This window comes from Stegodyphus dumicola, chromosome X2, assembly GCF_044657685.1.
Source record: "Stegodyphus dumicola isolate Sdum_Otavi_A_Nest chromosome X2, ASM4465768v1".
Lineage (NCBI taxonomy): Eukaryota > Metazoa > Arthropoda > Arachnida > Araneae > Eresidae > Stegodyphus > Stegodyphus dumicola.
The window spans coordinates 131,323,927-131,342,156 of record NC_140781.1 but is presented as its reverse complement, the minus strand read 5'-3'; the positions used below and the strand labels follow the sequence as shown (position 1 = coordinate 131,342,156).

The 18,230-nt window shown below is 32.0% G+C and overlaps 2 protein-coding genes across 8 annotated transcripts in view; one reads left to right on the top strand and one right to left on the bottom strand.

Annotated features, from left to right (window-relative positions):
• Positions 1–18,230, bottom strand: part of LOC118198526 (zonadhesin-like) — a 314,579-nt gene that overhangs the window by 120,140 nt on the left and 176,209 nt on the right. For both annotated transcript variants that reach the window (XM_085809500.1, XM_085809501.1), the window contains exons 33-35: positions 15,279–15,364; positions 7,962–8,150; positions 166–342 (exon numbers count right to left, since the gene is read on the bottom strand). In XM_085809500.1, the coding sequence (XP_085665626.1) occupies positions 166–342; positions 7,962–8,150; positions 15,279–15,364 (452 nt within the window). The remainder of the gene's footprint in view (positions 1–165; positions 343–7,961; positions 8,151–15,278; positions 15,365–18,230) is intronic.
• The window catches only part of LOC146992913 (general transcription factor II-I repeat domain-containing protein 2-like), a 285,508-nt gene that overhangs the window by 139,608 nt on the left and 127,670 nt on the right, over positions 1–18,230 (top strand). The window lies entirely within an intron of this gene.

Sequence of the window (18,230 nt, the reverse complement as noted above, 5' to 3'; positions counted from 1 at the left end):
AAATTTAATATTAATAATGCGCATCAAATAAGTTACATTTTAGAAAATTATACTTAATTAATTAAAATTTTTGTTCGCGGTGCTCAATATGCAATTTTTAATTGTCTGTCGTGTAAAGAGTATTATTCCGAATTTCAAATCACTTCTTAATCCAAAGTTATATACCTGACATTTACATATTTGACATGGGTCATCTCTGTGATTAAATTCTTCGCCATTTCTGTACAATCTGTGAGTGAATTCGCAGTGTTCACATTCTGGACAGCATACTCCAAATGGGGCAGCAGCGTGTTGGCAGTGAACAGGAGGACAATCAGTGCGTTCACAGAGAACAACAGAATCCTGTAATTATATACGGAAATTTTGAACACGGAAATACCTTAATTTAACCTCTTTAAAATACTTTTGATTCAACAGGTAACAGATATCTAATTCAGCATATATATATATATATATATATAACGTAAATTAAGAAGAATTTTTTTTTAATTTATAATTTTTTATTATTTTATTATATTTTATATATTTTTTTATAAATATAGATTTCTTAATTTCAACATCTACCCAAAATTTCTCAAATTAAACAAGACCAATAAAGATCATCTTGCAGTGGATTATCTGGATCATAACATTTCCAGTATCCAATAAATTAGGTTCTACGACGTAAGACGAGAATTCAGTTTTCCCACCATTAAGCTCGTAGACTGGTTTAATAATATCTTCAAGAAAGTAATAGCTAATACTACTATGAATCACCTTAAACGGATTAAAAATATTGGTATCGAGTTAGAATAACAATAGAAAGAAGTATTTGTTCCTGTTCAAATGTTAAAAGTAAATAAAATTCCCATAAAATTCATTCAAGGACAGTTATGAAAAGTTGAAATAATCTACAACCTATGAAATTACCCTGACGATCTGAAGTTTGTTCTTAAACCTTTTAGGAGGAACAATGCGGATGTGTTAGAAATGTTTTCATGATGTATAAAAGTAAAAAAAAAAAATACTTCATTGTATAATTTGCATTAACATTTGTATAATAGTCCTACTTATTCTTTGAATGGATAAAAAACATTTCCATTACAAAATTAGGTATTATATGTCGATTAGTGTAGAAAAAGTCTCCTTTCCTAACAATGGTATTTTTATTCTTCCTCAAATTTACTTAATATTAATTTATTCATTTAACATAAGCCTATTCGCCTGTTGTACATGGCGAGATTAATACTAGCCTACGGCAATCCGACTATTTTCTTCTCTCTGCTCTTTTAAGTTTGGCAACTTTTTAAGAACGGTATTCTCCATCCCACCTTCTAAGTAGTAAACTCCATTTTCTTCCATATTTTTCTGTAATTATTTTTCCAATGTAGTTTTTGACGCTAATTTCAAGTTATTAACCCAGATTAATAAAATAACTCCATATTGTTTTGACCTTGAAATTTTGTATAGGTTTATAAAAATTTTCTTATTGTATTTGTTTGAAAAATAAGTTGGAGGCATATTTTTTGTAGACGAGGCACATTTAATTTTCGAAAGTCCTAAAATACTTTTATTTATTTATCTTGTACCTTGGTTAATTTTGAGTGCATAGGAAAAAAAAAAGATACTCCTGGAGAAGAGGTGTTGTCTCTCAATGACTGTCCTTCTCTTGAGAAAGTAAATGTGAAAGAGTGATAATACAGCTTTGTCGTATGTATTTTTATTTTTATTTCCAACTCATGTGTTCCTTTATTAAAAGTTTGTTTTGCATTTTGATTTCTATAATTTTTCTAATTTTAATTTTAATAAAAGCAAAAAGTTTAAGATTACAATTTTATTACATAATATTTTTTTTTTTTTTTTTTTTTTTTGCTAAATTTCTTTTGCGTGTTTAATTATACTTATTTTTACTTTACCTTATTTATTATATATATACTTGGAAGAACTAATTAAATTAGGTAATTTTGTATTTAAAAAGCCTAATTCTTGAGCTAAAGCTGCTAAGTAAGAAAATAAGAATTTATTTATAAGAACAGTTATTGGATTATCCCATAGAAAAATAAAAATAGGAAAATTAAGAAAGCGAACTTATAGTAAAAAATTCGACGGCGGTGACATGTTGGATGTTATTTTTGGACAGCTGGGGAAAATTAGTTTGTGCACGGGCTGCCATAAAACTGGCGACAGAATTTGTCTGTTTTATTTGAAACTGGCTTTAAACTTTTATCAACCAAAAGAAATTAATTTATTTCTGGCTAATGGTCTGAAACGTACAAAGAAAAGTAGAAAAACAGATAATCTTCACTTGTAACGGGCTGCAAAGAAGTTCTAGAATTTGAAATCGGCCCATTTTGTTAATAAAAGAAAAAAAAACTGCGGAAGAAGCTAATATTTTACATCATATACAATGATTACAGGAATAATTACAAAATTTACAAATCCTTAAACTGATAGACATTCAACAGCATCCGCGTTTTGAAGATTTAGAAAAATATTATCATAGCCGTACCAGTAAAATGATTAGATTTAGTATTTAACGTCTGCTTTTTAAAGACAAATATTAATAAATTGATTTGGCACTTGATTATTTTTAGGAATTTTAATAAGTAGTAAAATTTCGTTTTCAAAACATCTAGTGTATCTGTACAAATTTTTTTCATGCGTTGTTCTTGATTAATTATTGTGTTACTAATTACGTTTTTTGAAATATTTGAAGTCCAGTTAATTAATTTATTAGTAGTAAAGTGAAAGCTACGTGTTTTGTCAAAGAGTTGAATTTGAATGTAGTTGACTATTTGGAGATCTAGACAGTCGAAATTGTTTTTGTAATGAATTAGTTTTACTATATTTTAGGTTTTCTAGATAAATTTGGGAATTTTCTATTCTCTTAAAATTATTAAAAGTAACTAGGTCATCGATGTATCTGCAAGTATCAGCCTAGAAAATTAAATCTCCTTGTTGTAAAGATTTTTAGAACGTAAATTCTTTAGTAAATAAAAATTGATTACACAAGCTAGAAAGTGTGTGAGCTCCCATGGGTATGCCTTTGCTTGTTTAGAAAGTCGATTTTGAAATTTCATGAAGTTATTAAAATAGTGCAATTAAGGAAGGTCTTCCGTTTATTAAAATCAAGTATGGTGAGCATATTAGAGAAAAGTTCTAGCAGAGAAAGAAGTTTATAATAGATTCCTTCTAATGCAAGTGGACTATATAAATTTTCAAAGGCATAACAGTTGAGATTTTGTATATTACGAGACTGAATAGCTTAAATAACAGTTAGGTTATTATTGATAATCCAGCAATATTGTTCTGTATTATTAGAAGCGACTATTAATTTACAGTTTTTTTTAAGCTGCAGTGCAACTAAATAGTCAATATTTTTCTTGTAGTTATGCGAGGTTTTATGGAACTTAGGAAGAACGTAAAGGTTAGAAAATATGTTACGATTGGTTCTATAGAAATTTGAGTGGTTTATGAGACTTTAACTTTGTTGATTACTGATGTCTCAGCTGAATTAGTAAGCTGATGCGTATTAGCGTTGAATAGTTCTGTGTTAATAATTTTTTGCAGCAAAATTTTCAAATAATGCTGAAGTTATTATTCGCTTTATCAAGTTTAGTCACCCAAATTGTTGTTTTAAAGCTTTAATAGTAGAAAGAATTTTAGACCAATTAAACTTTCAGCAGCTCTCTTACCAAGCACCGTGAGCTAGATAACTCTATATAATTAATATTCAGTTCATTCAGCACCTAGATTCGCATCACCAACACATAATTACTGGTAACTTGGATATCATTCAAGCCTCATAACTTAAAAATCTCATGAGTTATGGAGCAAAAAACAGACCAATGCGGTACATCAGCAAAAGTTACTGCTTCAAGAAATAGCATCAATGACTTTATTGTTAAAGTTAGCTCTCAACTCTACCTTTTTGCAGTGGAATGATGAAATGTTTAAACACACCAATAATCAAATTTATCGAGTAACTTTTTACAGCAATTTAAATTCGTTACACGGCAAATGAGAAGAATAGTGGAGGTATATCTAGAATCATATGGATTTTCCCGTGTAGCTAAAATTCGGACATCTCACGCCGTATTCCAGCGCTCCGCAAACAAATTGATCCTCTTTCCTAAGTACCAAGAATTCAAGTCTCGAGGGTGAAAGTGATGGTGGATGAACAATTAGAAATGTAGCCTGATTTTTCTTCTTATCTATTAAATATCGGAAGATTTATATAATCTGGAGTATCCACTTGATAAAGAAATAGGCCATAGATCGGTATTTATTTACTTAATTTAATTTTTTTTTTAAATTTACACTTTTCTAAATTTCGATTTACCATGTAAGTTGAATCCTAAATTAAATCTCGAAATTATTTTAAATAAATTTCCTATTCCGAAGTATTCCGAATTTAGTATATTATAATTTTTATTATTACATATTCTCTTTACATGATTTGTTATACTAAGGCTGTTCGTACATTTTTTAGACGATTTTCATTGTATTTGCAGAAGTATTTTACCTAAACCTTTTGTATTTTAAAAACTCCATTTGATACCCTTACTCTTATCTATCTTTCTACACCGTAATTTACATGACAATAAAGCTTTTTTAATAGTGGAAGAGGTGTTTAATTCCATTCCTCTTGAACAGCTTTCCAAAGTTCAAGGTGGGCTGTAGGTCAACATCTGGACAATCCGCTGTTTAAAAGTCCAAAAAAGCGCAAAATTCCATGAGGGATACATCAGTAGATTTATTAGGGACATGAGTAAAAGGTATCGCCTTGATACAAGTTTCTTGTTTCATTTTTTTCTAGGAAATTGGCAGTGTATTTTGACCTGCAGCTACTTAATTTATGATGCAGTTCCACTGATTGATGGAACTATGGGTAAAGAGAAAGCACTTCATATTTGAAAACTGTGTATAAAATGTGTTCCTGATAATATGTGGACTTCATATGAACAGTTTTCTGAACTCTCTTTAATTTTTATTTGTCCTTATATCAAAAACCAACAACGATCATAAATTCCTTTGAAAGAGTTTCTTTAGTTTATTTGACCATGTTCTAAGATTTCTTTCCTCTCTTTGATGGTAATAAATAGGTCTCTTTGATTGCGGTCATTTAAATATACCCAAGATTATCTACTGTGACAACATTTTTTCATTTTTGTCCGAATAATTGTTTCTCGTACAGAATTATGTATCGCTTTCTGCTTTCGACGATATGTCGTGGAGAAAGGCGAAGCACACTACGCTTTTTTGCCTTTTTAAAAAGTGCCTTTTCAAGTCAGCATTAATCACTTTGTTTACAGTTGAAACTGTGCATTTTAATGATGATGCAACTGTCCTTTGACTTAGAAGATTTTCTTTTAACATTAAAGTTCTTACCTTTGCAACATTCGAGCATTCCTTTTTACTTCCTTGTACGAAGTAAAAAGGAAGTATTGTAATCGCGAAAAGTTTCAGGCAGCATATTTCAACGAAAATATCCATTTTGACCGCTATCGAATGCAATTTAACGATGTTTTTGCGCGATATCTGTACGTAAGGACAGAATAAAAGACTCGTTTCCTCCAAAAAAAAATTATAAAACTGCTTTAAAATTAATACTGAAGAGAATTTTTCGTGGCGTCTGTACGAACATACGTACGTATCTCGCATAACTCAAAAACGAGTAGCCGCAGAACGTTGAAATTTTGTATATAGGACTGCTATAACATGTAGATGTGCACCTCGTATTTTGGTTTCAATCGGCCGCACCAAACATATATAAATATATTTATATATATATCCACTCTGTTACCCGGCTCAGTGATCTCAGTTTCTTTACTCTTATATGTTTGTAAATTGTACATTTTTTGCTTTAAAAATGATTGAATTATGTTGTTTTTATCTTTCGGTTAAGGTTTTTATGCCTTTAGTAAATCTGTATGCAATATTTTTAGAATTATCAACAATTTAAAGTTGTTTAAGTGCCGCTAAGCCTTTTTCTTATGGCGGCCATTGATTGTTTACATTTGAAACAGCAGACTAGTGGATTTGTTGCCAATCTAGAGAAACTTAGCTTCGCAACAACAAAGATAACGCAACAACAATAATAATTTATTATTGCCAATTAAATCATGCTTAATCCTTTCTGGAATTTTTTCGAGGGAATAAGTGTTTAAGATTTACTTCATAATTTTTAATATAGATATTTTGAGTTTTTATGTATTTTTGCCTTCTCGCGAAGTGAGAACTGAATTAATTGAATGAGAAATACTCAATCATCTGTGAAAAACTGTTTCTTTTTTGTTTTATTTGCTTAATTTCTTTTATACATCATTCTAGCTTTATTATAGTATTTGAATAGAACATGTGGCAACGATTAGATAATTCTATTCTTTAAATGATATAAATTTTGTGCATTATGAGTTATAATATGAACGAAATGTAATACTGCTAAGTGAATCTAGCGATAGAGTGTCGCTATGGTAAACAAATACTAGAGTGAATTTTAAAGAGTGCATTTATTATATTGTGATTTATGCGCTGTCCGCGAAGTAGATTTAATTCAATCCAATAAGTTTAAATGAAATGCAAGAAAAAATGCGTATAATTTAATATTCCGTATAAGGAAGTCATGTGGTGTACATATCAGATTTTTTTCCTTAGGTATGTATTTTGAACAATTTTTCCCCTCGAAACCAAACTTTGACGTTTTATTTCCTTTCTAATTTACAACATTATATGTCATTCCTTTAGATACCGAAAACTCATGGTGTTCACGGCATTTTTTTAATAACTAACTAAGAATAATTTTCTTCGGAAAGAACACAAACATAGCCTTCCGTCCATTGCTTCTTTAAGAAGGCCATTCTGCATGAAAATAAAATTGTCAAATAGCAGACGATAATTTATACTTTCAAAAATATAGTTGCAGTTAAAAATTAATTTTTCAAGCATGCGATTTATAGCAAAGCAAAATCGTCTAAAAACTGCGCGAACAGCATATGTATTTTTATTCTAGTTTCTTACTATAAGGTACTTAATAACTTATTATTATTTATTTTATTAATTAAATGTTGTAACCGTTCTTCTATAAACATAAATGCTGGCTACCTCTAACTGTATTTATTACCAAAGGACAGAAACAGTTACAAAGAAAATATGCAGCAAAACAGAACATACACCAAAACGGAACACTTAACAATTAGAATTAATGTTCGATTAATGCAGACATATCTTAGAAGAACTTATTCTCATCACTGCTAGAGGTCGACTGCCGTAAGTTGATTTCGTTGCCACTAGACTGCGTTCGATAAAATAGTTCCGCTATTTTATCGAATTTATTTTTAGCCAAATAGTTTTGTTTTTTAAATATATTTTGTTTATAATGTTTTGATTACTGCGGCTTTAGAGCATTCAATTTTAAACTAAAAGGATTGTGTTTATATAATAACTGGAAGATCAGATTATTATTAAAAAAGAAGATTTATATTCTCATTCTTCAGAATTTTAATATCACTACTATATTTTTAGATTTCAGAAACTGCAATTACATTTTAAATAAGTTAATTCTTTCTTCTCAATTAGCACTGAAATTTAAAATATATGTAATCTGTGAGAAGTTCGGCGCTTAGTAATTTTGTACTTTGCATCAGCAATCAATCAGTCAACATTGAAACCGCAAGGGAACTCTGTCGAAAGCTACAACAGAGATAATTATATCTTCGTATTTTCAAAAGATTAGTAATGATTTAAATATCTACCGTGTTAGCACGTAAGTTTTGAGAAAGCAAAAAAATCATTTGTATCTTCACAAACTGCCAATGATCTAATGCTCCAAATTTAGTTCAAAACTGTTACCAAATTTTTGTTTAATCTTATTGTATATTTTCTAAGGAAACTTATATTTTTAAGCTTTATAAATCCAAAAAAAAAAAAAAAAACTTTTTGTTCGCAACAAAGTTGTAAAAATCTGTTCATCGAGGCCTTACCTTACATCTACAAATTTCACATGGATTTTCAGTCGATATCCAAACATCTCCTTCATTATGTTGAATGTTCTCATTCGTTCTGTCTCTGCAATATTCTAAGCACTCTTCACAGCACTGGTTTTCAGATTTGATCGGATTTGGACAACTGAGTTTGGGACACTGCTGTTCAGAACATTTAACGTTCCCATTCTGGAAAAACCAAAGAAAATTCTAAAATATATTCCCACACACAAATGTATAACAGAAGATGAAACTTGCAGATGGACTCAAATAATGAAAATATTGATCATAAATTGTATATATGAAAATAAATTTTAAAAGCAGGAATGGTCGTAAAACAGAAGCATACATTAAGTAAGTCAAATCTGGATACATGTAAAAAATCTGTTTTAATCTATCGAACTGAAATAAAAAAAAAAGCTTTATTTAAGAGGACCTTTAAGTTTTGACTATACGTTATACTTATTTCAAGTCAAATCATATAAATTCGGTTACAAAATTCTGCTGCTCTTTACGAAACTGCGTATTAAAATAAGTTATAAAAATACAAATATCTCAGAAATTTTTCCTATCCACATTTATAAATTATTCAGTATAGTAAAAGTATTGGTCTACGGGCCTATAGCTTTAACGGTGGTAGTCTCTAGGGACATGGAATCCTAATGGAAAGCGCTACTCTCAGCAATTTTAACCTCGTGACCCACATGTATATAGTTGGGAATCATCACGATCCGCAAGCATACAGTTACAATTTGTTGTGATCCACGTACATAGAAATGCTCTGAAAGAAATGTAGGGGTAAAAAGCAGATTCATAGAAAAAAATAATGTAATTATTAAGAGTTAATTTGTAATTATAAGTAAATTCGTAATTTCTGGTAAATATGCGTAATTATGCAATAAGCAAAAGAGTATCTCAAACGCTTTTGGGACCCGCTAATTTTTTTCCTTCTACGCACCGGTGGGTCATGACCACAATTTGCGAACCACAGATATGTAGCGATATTCTCAGTTTAAAAAGAGGAAAAGCTGCAACCAATTCACATTATCGAACAATTCATTGTCTTTCCATACTGATATTTAGCAGTCGGATATTATTCAGTAATGACGGGGTATGTTGGCTCTGTTCTTGACACGATTCTGTCAAATTCGAGAAGCGATTCTGTTCCATTCGATTTTAGCCAGTTTCATTTCATCTGGACAGGAGTTAGGCTTGATATAACAGGGTTCCACTAAATGCTCTCGAACAAAGTATTAGATTTAGGAAGTGATTCTAAAGTTAAATAATAATTTATAGTAGAATTAAATAAGTAAGCCCTGTTTGTATCTTGTGAAGCCTGAAATCCAAACAATAAAGATTTTAAAGCTTTAATTTGTCTTCGTTTCATTCGTCCAAAAATATTGTGTGGTCAAGCCTTACGCAGGATTTTCCAGTTTCCTATGGATTTAATGGCTGTAAATAGACGTCGTATAAATATAAACGCTAAGACAAACAAGCTCTCAAAATTTAGTTCCGAAAAATCTAGAAAATGGATAAATTTAATTTTAGTAGTAAAATTAAAAATCTAAATCGTATGGAAGATAAACTCGATGAGTTAACGTCAATCTTTTAATATTGTAAAAGTTTTAGAATATTTAAAGATTGACGTTGAAGAGAAAGACGTTGAAGAGTGTGAAAACGTGCTTGACGAAATTAACGAAGAGCACTAAAAGCAAATGGTAAGATTTAAACATTCAAAATCGTAAAAACAACCTTGTATTTAGCGTAAGTATATTGAAACACTCAATCAATTTCGAGGGCAGCTAAAGGTCCCTCCTCATCAGGAGAAAGAAATACCTAGAAAGAAGAAAACTAAAGGAAAAGGAGTCTCAGAAACACGTGGTCCTTATCAGCACTGCAAGTGGTTATAACCGGATTTTTAATCAGAATTACACTGGCCGCCTACTTTTATTGAGCCAGGCTATGATGAGCCATGTTTGATCAGATAGCCTGGCTCAGTAAAAGTAGGCGGCCAGTGTAATTCTGATTAAAAATCCGATTATAACCACCTGCAGTGCTGATAAGGACCACGTGTTTCTGAGACTCCTTTTCCTTTAGTTTTCTTCTTTCTAGGTATTTCTTTCTCCTGATGAGGAGGTACCTTTAGCTGCCCTCGAAATCGATTGAGTGTTTCAATATACTTACGCTAAATACAAGGTTGTTTTTATGATTTTGATTGTCACATTAGCGTGTTTCTCTTCTAGTCAAGATTTAAACATGTTTTGGAATCTAGGCCAATTGGGTCATTGCATGTTAAGAATTTACATTTTGAATATAATCAAAAATTAAATCTTAAGCTTCGAGAAATAATTTTACCGTTAATTACGAAAATTGGACTAATTTTAATATTCAACTCGATAGTATAATTAAGCCTAATGAATTTTTATCTGATAGTCAGAAATTGTTTAATTTACAATCAGTTTATTTGAAAATGCTTAACAAATTGTAAGTACGGATGATACGTTTGAGTCATTACTTACTGCCCTTAGAAAAAGACCCACGAATTAAAAACAGAAATCAAAAATAGATATGAAAATAAAGGTTAATTGGAAATAGTCATATGTAATCTATACTATGTTTAGATAATATCACATTTGAGTCGGCTGAAAATCAATGAATGCGTCTGGATTTTATTTTAACACATATTAGAGTTTTAAAGGTAATGAACATTGAAATAAATAATTTTAATGAAAATCTGTAAATAAATAATATTTCGCAAAAATTGGATCAGAGAATTCGTAAGGAATATGAAATGATTTTAACATCCTCAGATTTGCTTGTTTGGAATAAATTAATTTCGCTTCTTCAAGAGAGATGGCAGATTCTGGAAAATTTATAAAAACGTGAATGTCATAATATAGAAACAAAAATCTCCATATTTTCAAAAAAAATGTTAAAAAATTAATTTGTGCAAAATATCATCTCATCTGTTGTATAACTATGATTCCTTTTTGAAAATAAACTCTATTCAAAGATTTGATTTTTTTTAAGAAGCAAAAACTTTACTAACATTAATTGCTTACCAAAATTGCATTTGTTAATTAACTGTTAAAAAATATGCATGTAAATTTTGTAAGGCGAGGTCCCACAACTATCATTTGCACAGAATGCTGAATGGCTCCACGTTTGACGTCTCTTAAACTTATACAACCAAGGACGAGCGAGGCGAAACAGGAAGTTCTGTAGACAGTAACTGTAAACAAATTGTTAATGAAAATATAGAGGTACTTATATATTAACGCAATCACCTTGGAGCAATCTGGCGATTTTTTACAGATGAAAAGGTAAAAGTTACTTATCGGGTGCAAGTCGACGTTTTTCGCATTCCTTTTAGAAAGATTCCCAAACTATCGATATTTATCGTAAATCGTTAAACATTCATTATTAACGTATGAAAAGAAAACATATTTTAGTGATTTAAAGTACAAATTTGAATCATTAAATAAGGTTTACGTGATACATTAAAAAAATAAAACACTAACGTTCTTCTTCAAAATCTTTCTGATTTTTTTTTTTCGTTATTCTTCTCCTGAAGTATATAGACATCTGTTTTCTCTTAAAAAACATCACAGAATTTCGGACACTGGGCTTAATGCAGCCCTGAGCAACAGCGTCTATCTAGGAAACGCATTTCCTTGTTGTTCCGTTTAAAAACTCTTCCGCACAATTCTGTATCCCTGCAAAAATTTTAGCGCAGTTTCTTACATTGCTGACAAGTTCTGAAAACAAAGGCAAAAAATATTGTATAATATATTGTTTATAAAAACAAATATATTGTTTATAAAAACTGTTGGAACTTGAAATACAACAGAAAAGAATGTTCAATGAATGTTTAATATGAGCGTGGTTGCCGGAAGAATGGTTATGCGCATTATTGCAGACTTTGGTGCATTCTAAAAATTTGGCGATTTCTACTAAGGTGGTTGCGTTAATACGTAAGCACTGATACGTGTGCAATTTCGAAATCTACCTCATCTTGCTTTGGAACAAAAATTAAAAATATGGTTTTGGCTACTACTATGATATATGCAAAACATAAAAATAGATGTTCGATTAAGGCTGGAGCAATATTTGATTCCGGGAGTCAAATATCAGCGACATCTATGAATTTCGCTTGTAGTCTTGATCTACGGCAGAGAAGGGTGGACATTTAAATTTCATGTTTAAGTTAGATGAATTGGAAACAAGTGTTAAACAGTTTGGGAATTTGGATAACATTGAGGATACACCCAGTTTAAAAGACGAGGATATTGAATATGAAAATATCTTTTGTGAAACATATCATAGAGATGGAATCATAAGAAAATACTGTGAATTCGCCATTAAGGGACAATTTGTAATTGGGTGAATGTGAAACTTTGTCTAAAACGCGATTAGAAAGGTTATGGAAAAGATTGGATAAAAATACAGAATTTAATACCCTTTACTCTGATTTTATGAATGAATATAAAGGCTTAGGACATATGCACAAAACTGAATTTATAGGATATTTAACTGGGCCTTTCATCATAAGAACTTTTTCGTGTAGAACAAAGAATTTTAATTTCATGTTTTGCTGTTAAGACTGTCCAATTCTTCACTAATAGAGCACATACTCCTGCAAAAATCATTAAGTGAAATGACAGAATTATCAGTCTGTGCTTTATACACCCTGCAATCAAGTTATCGCTTTATTTTCTCAATAACACAGGATGCCAGAATTGATTTGGAATTGGAACCAAACACCGCAACATCAATTTGCTCCCAGGAAGTAACCTTTTCCCCAAAGAATTAGTTACAACACTAGATGCACCACACTACCCCATTTCTACTCCATTCCCGCCATTCAAAGGGAGGGCGATTGTACGGAAAATAGGATAGCGCCCAGTACCCTTGAGAACAAAGTCACCATCAGCAACAAACAACTTCCCTTCAACAACAACGAAGTAGAAATCCACGATAACGTCAACAGTATAAACCTACACAATGAAAATGACAAGTGCTACATCCATTTACCAACAGGTGGCACGATTTGAGATAATAAGATCATAGACTTTTATGCTGAGCTCAACCAACAAATTAATCAACCCAATGACAAACCTCCAAAAACGTATGAAGAAGTAGCCAGCAAAATCCCATCAGACAAAAGTGAAAGCAACTGGATGATATTAAATCCAAAATACGACCGACTGGTAAAAGGATTTTAAGATAAACTCCACAAGCTGACCCCTTTTCAACAAATCGGAGAGAGTATCAAGAGGATCACTCCAGTAAGACAGAGAGGATTAATAATTCAATGTTACAGGCAGAACAACTCAATCAGTAGTAAAGAGGCACCAAAAATATTATCGGCATCAGAATCCCACAAGCCCCTACAGCAAAATGCACAGTCAGTGATATACCCCCAAATCCAGAAGAATTAATCAAGACCCTAGCATAATAAACGCAATTTAAAGCAGAAGAAATCAAACTATTTTCAAAGTTAAACGGTCCAAATAATACTAAAGAATGGGCGGTAGAATGTCTAAGCAGCTCCTTCAAAAAACTGCATCACCAAGAAACAGACTTACCTAGGTTGGAGGATTAAGAGCGTCACAGAATTCAAAGGGATAAGAAGATGCTGTAAATGCCGAGATTTTGAGCGTAAGAGTACCAGCTGTTAATTCATCTCCGACTGTTCTTTCTGTGGAGGAGCACACGATGTCTCTAACTGCAGAGCAGGCATTCCATTTCGCATCAATTGCTGGCGAAACAATAAAAAATTTGCTTAAACTTCGCACCCATAACCTCGTGCATCTGCTGCGCCAGTTACTAAGCAGACGGTCTAGAAAGTAAGAACAAGAACAGCTTATAAATTCTAAATAAAAATTATGGTACACAAAAAATAAATATTACCTCAACAACGTGAGTAATCACCAACAACTACAACACCGCAATAAGCTGCCTCGATAAAGCTACACCCGCACCCCATCAACTAAATCAACACCTAACAATCAACTAACTCAACATTATATCAGAGTTTATCTCTATACAAGAGACATACTGCTTTGATGGACAAGTAAACAGAGTTCCAAATGCTTAGAAAGTAATAACAGTTCTACCCTCCGGAAGACCTCCCTCTCCGAACTGCCATAATTTGCACAAACAACAAATGAAACTCAACTATTATTGCAAGTTAACTCAACTCTATTGCTAAGATATTTTGTCATCCTTTCGACAGAAACCGAAACCTCACATCTAATGATCACCATTCTTTACATCTCATCATCGGAAGAGCCCACCTCGACTCTTCATTTACTCAACGATCTAATCCAGAGTTTCAAATGAAATTAATCATCAGTGGAGACCTTCAAATTTCACAAGGCAGTTTGGGGTTATTAAGACACAAATCCAAGAGGTTTGCGGCTAGAAGAATTCAACTCCAATAACCTAATCCTTCATAATCATCCAATCGATCTTCCAATATTTGACAATATACGAAGCTAAGGTTGGACAAATCACCGCATCTAAGAAATAAAATCCACAACAGAAGAGTTCGAGATGACTATACCGGATCAGATCATAAATATGTTACCTTCCACATCAACGAATCGACAACAAGCACCATAATCGCCAGATTTAAAATAAAGAAAGGAAGATAGAAAATATTTGTACAACACCTGAACCAATATACAGAAACCATGATACACTAGATCAATTATTGTAGCAACACAGAAGAAATCAACAAAACTACAGAAGAAATAATAAAAAGGATACAAATCATCTGCAACCAAACATTTAAGAAGAGAACACCAACAGTACTGAGCAATATAACCTGATGGACAAAAGATTACGGAGGGAAAACCACAAAACCAGAGCCTTTCATAGAAACTTCAAATCCACAGAATCAGATGAGGAAAGGAATATCATCGTTCAAAAATTCAGAAATAGGCTAGTTATAAAAGCCAAACTATATTGCAACATATAAAACGCATAACATATAAATTATATTACAACAATAGCCGCCCAGACGGTATAGTGGTTAGGGGAGCCTAACTGCGATATCGAAGGGGGGGTGTTCGAGTCCTGGAGAAGGCATGGATGTAAAATTGTCTGTCCCTTCACAGGCGGTAGCGGTGCCGCCTATTAGGTGCCTCCACAATAAAATGGCCACAACTTCTGGCTTTAGAAATGGCCAATCCCGTTATAGGCAAGTGCCTGCCATTGGAAAAAAAAATATTACAACATATCTTTGTAAGATTTTGTTCAAAAACATATACATGTTTGGTATTCAAGCTAAAAAGAACCTGTTATACTTACAATACATTCACACTGCAAACATAGATTAAGTGGATTAGGGAAAAAACGTTCTTTGTTTTTTAATACTTTTCCTTCATATTCACAACCTGAAAGTAAATCTTCATTGGTAAGCAAAAGGCAGAATTTAAATCAATAATTGTTCATTTCATAAATTAAAATACATATACAGATTACAAAGCAAAAAATGCGTTTCTCTTTCTCCCCCCCCCCCTCCAAAAAAGATTCAAGTAATATTACGAATGGAAATAAATTAAAATTTCAGAAGAATCACAAAATCAAAAAAAAATTTTACAATTGCTTTTATCAGAGGAGAAAACAACTACAAAAAAAGGATATTTAAAAAAAGTAAATTAATAAATTGCGAATAGCAGCCGAGTTTTAAAATAACTGTCACAACTCTTTTGCATTATTCAATCTTTTAAATGGTAATTTTTAAAAGATGCAACAGAATGAATATATAGAATATAGAAATAGATTCTAATGAGATATGCTGCTAACGCAAAACAAATAAGGATAATTAAATATGAACTCATTTGTTGCATTGTTGCTTCTAATCTCTTGATCTGAACCTACAGTCAGATCAGGTTTACGGATTTTATCGTGGCGAAGAAAAAATGGTGTGTCAGTTTTGTGCCTCTTATAGGTAACAATACGAATTAGTAATTCAGCTCTGTGCTACTTTTGAAGAAAACTTCCTCTGGAGGCGGAAGCGTCGCCCAATCCTTTTCCCCAACCGTCAACCTCTAGAGAAGACTTTCGGTTCGATAGCGTTTTAAGTATTACATTCCCGCCAAACGCTATACAATTACAAACATCTATGTATCTATGTGGCTTTGAATATGGCCCCGAGGCTACGGCAGCCGAATTCCCAAAGGGCGGCTTTTATCTATTCCAGAAACAAACACAAACCATACATAACAACATTGATGAATTTCAGCATTAAAAAAAAGAAAGAAAAAAGTCACATCGTTCCTACTTTCAAATAAAAAAAAAACTGAAAGGTTTTCAGATTTGAAATTACGTCCAAAGGGGCATTTATTTAACGTTTTTTGTGTTTCCTTTATTTATTAAATATCATATTCTTTGCACTTAAACCATAAAATTCAGTTCAGTCACAAAATAATTTTAAAACGAGCATATATTTAGAAATCCCGATACACATTTCTACGAGCTGAGATAAAAAGGCTTTATTTTTTTCCCGTACAGTGTTGCCATTCCTCGCTTTTAAATCGTTGAGTTTGTTAATCAAAAATTCGTTAAAGTTTTACAAAATATGAAATCGATAATAAAACAAATTCCAAATTTCAAATTTGGGCTTTCAGATGCCCATATTCGCAGTAGTATTACGTCATTCAGAATTGGATGGCTCTAGGTACCGTTATTTTATCACAATGCAAGAAACATATATACATTTATGCAGATTCTTTATTATTTAATTTCTTCAAATATAATGCAGGACTCTATCATTTGGTGGCAATAATTTGAGAAGGGATACGCCGTTTATAGTCATTCGACACAAAATAGCAAAACGAAAACAATAGTTCTTCAGGGACAAAGCCCCTTTGGACTAAAAAGGAAAATATTTAATTTTTTTCACCGAAATCGTAGTCATGAAAAATTACTCGTAATTATGAAACATTACTCGCAATCATGAATGATTACTGGATCTGGATTACCGTATATCAAAAGCATAAAAACTAACGACAAAAATTATTTTTATTATTACTACAATACTCCTCCTTATAAATGCTTTTAAATTAATATCTGAATTCTGACTTAGTGCAAAGAATTGATATTTTTTAAATTAGGATGGCGCACAAATTTGAACTGAAGTTTCATAAAGTTTTCTTTAGAGAACCTTTTATATGTTAAATCGAATGTCATCACTACTTATAATGTGTATATATACGAGGGCTATCCAGAAAGTAGATTACGTTTTGGAATAAAAAAATAAACAAAGTATAGGAAACAAATTTTATTATATACAGATGAAAGCCACACTCAAATACTACTTTTCTACATAGTCACCATACAAATTAAGGCATTTATCGTAGCGATGTACGAGCTTGGAAATTCCTTCGTCGAAAAATTCGGCCGCCTGCGCCTTCAACCACTTCGTTACCTCTTCTTGCCTTCCATCTTGCACAAAACTTGTGGTAACCAAGCTTTTCGCTGATGATTTCGTGCAACAAACTTCGCGAAATTTGTGGAAAACTCAAAGAAAGTTCCGTTATTGTGAAATTTCGATTTTCACGGACTTTAGCATCGACTTTTTCGAGAAGTTCGGCGGTCACTATGCTGGGTCTCCCACTTCGATCTTCGTCGTGAACATTGGTTCGGCCATTTTGAAATCTTATGACCCACTGACGCACTCCACCTTCAGTGATAATGTTGTCCCCATACACTTCACGAAGCTGCCGATAGATTTCTATCGGTTTACAGTTTTTTGCAGTCAGAAACCTTATTACTGAGCGCAGCTCGCGGGATTTTCAATTAACGCAGACATTTCAAACCGTCACAGTATCTGAACGGAGCACAGCACGAACCTCTCACTAGCACGGCTAGATGCAGACTGAGCTGCGCAACGCTCTGACCCCAAGATGGCCGCGCTAGCCCCGCCCCTAGCGGACACAGACGGAAACGTAATCTACTTCCTGGATGGCCCTCGTATATATAATTTTCATTTTATCTTTTTTTACATTTTTCATTTTACATTGCTTCTTATATTAATTTTTTAACTGTTAATATTATTGTTATTTCAATTTTAATTTCAAAGATAACACTATTCATATAACAAGTTTCAACGTCCAGTACAAAAAGCTAAACTTGACATTTTTTTCAACTTTAAAATTTTATACCTTTAATATTTATCTTACACTTAGATAGAATAATCAGGATTTATAATTCTAATTTACTCAAACATATAGAGATAGATAAATAGATGTGTAATGG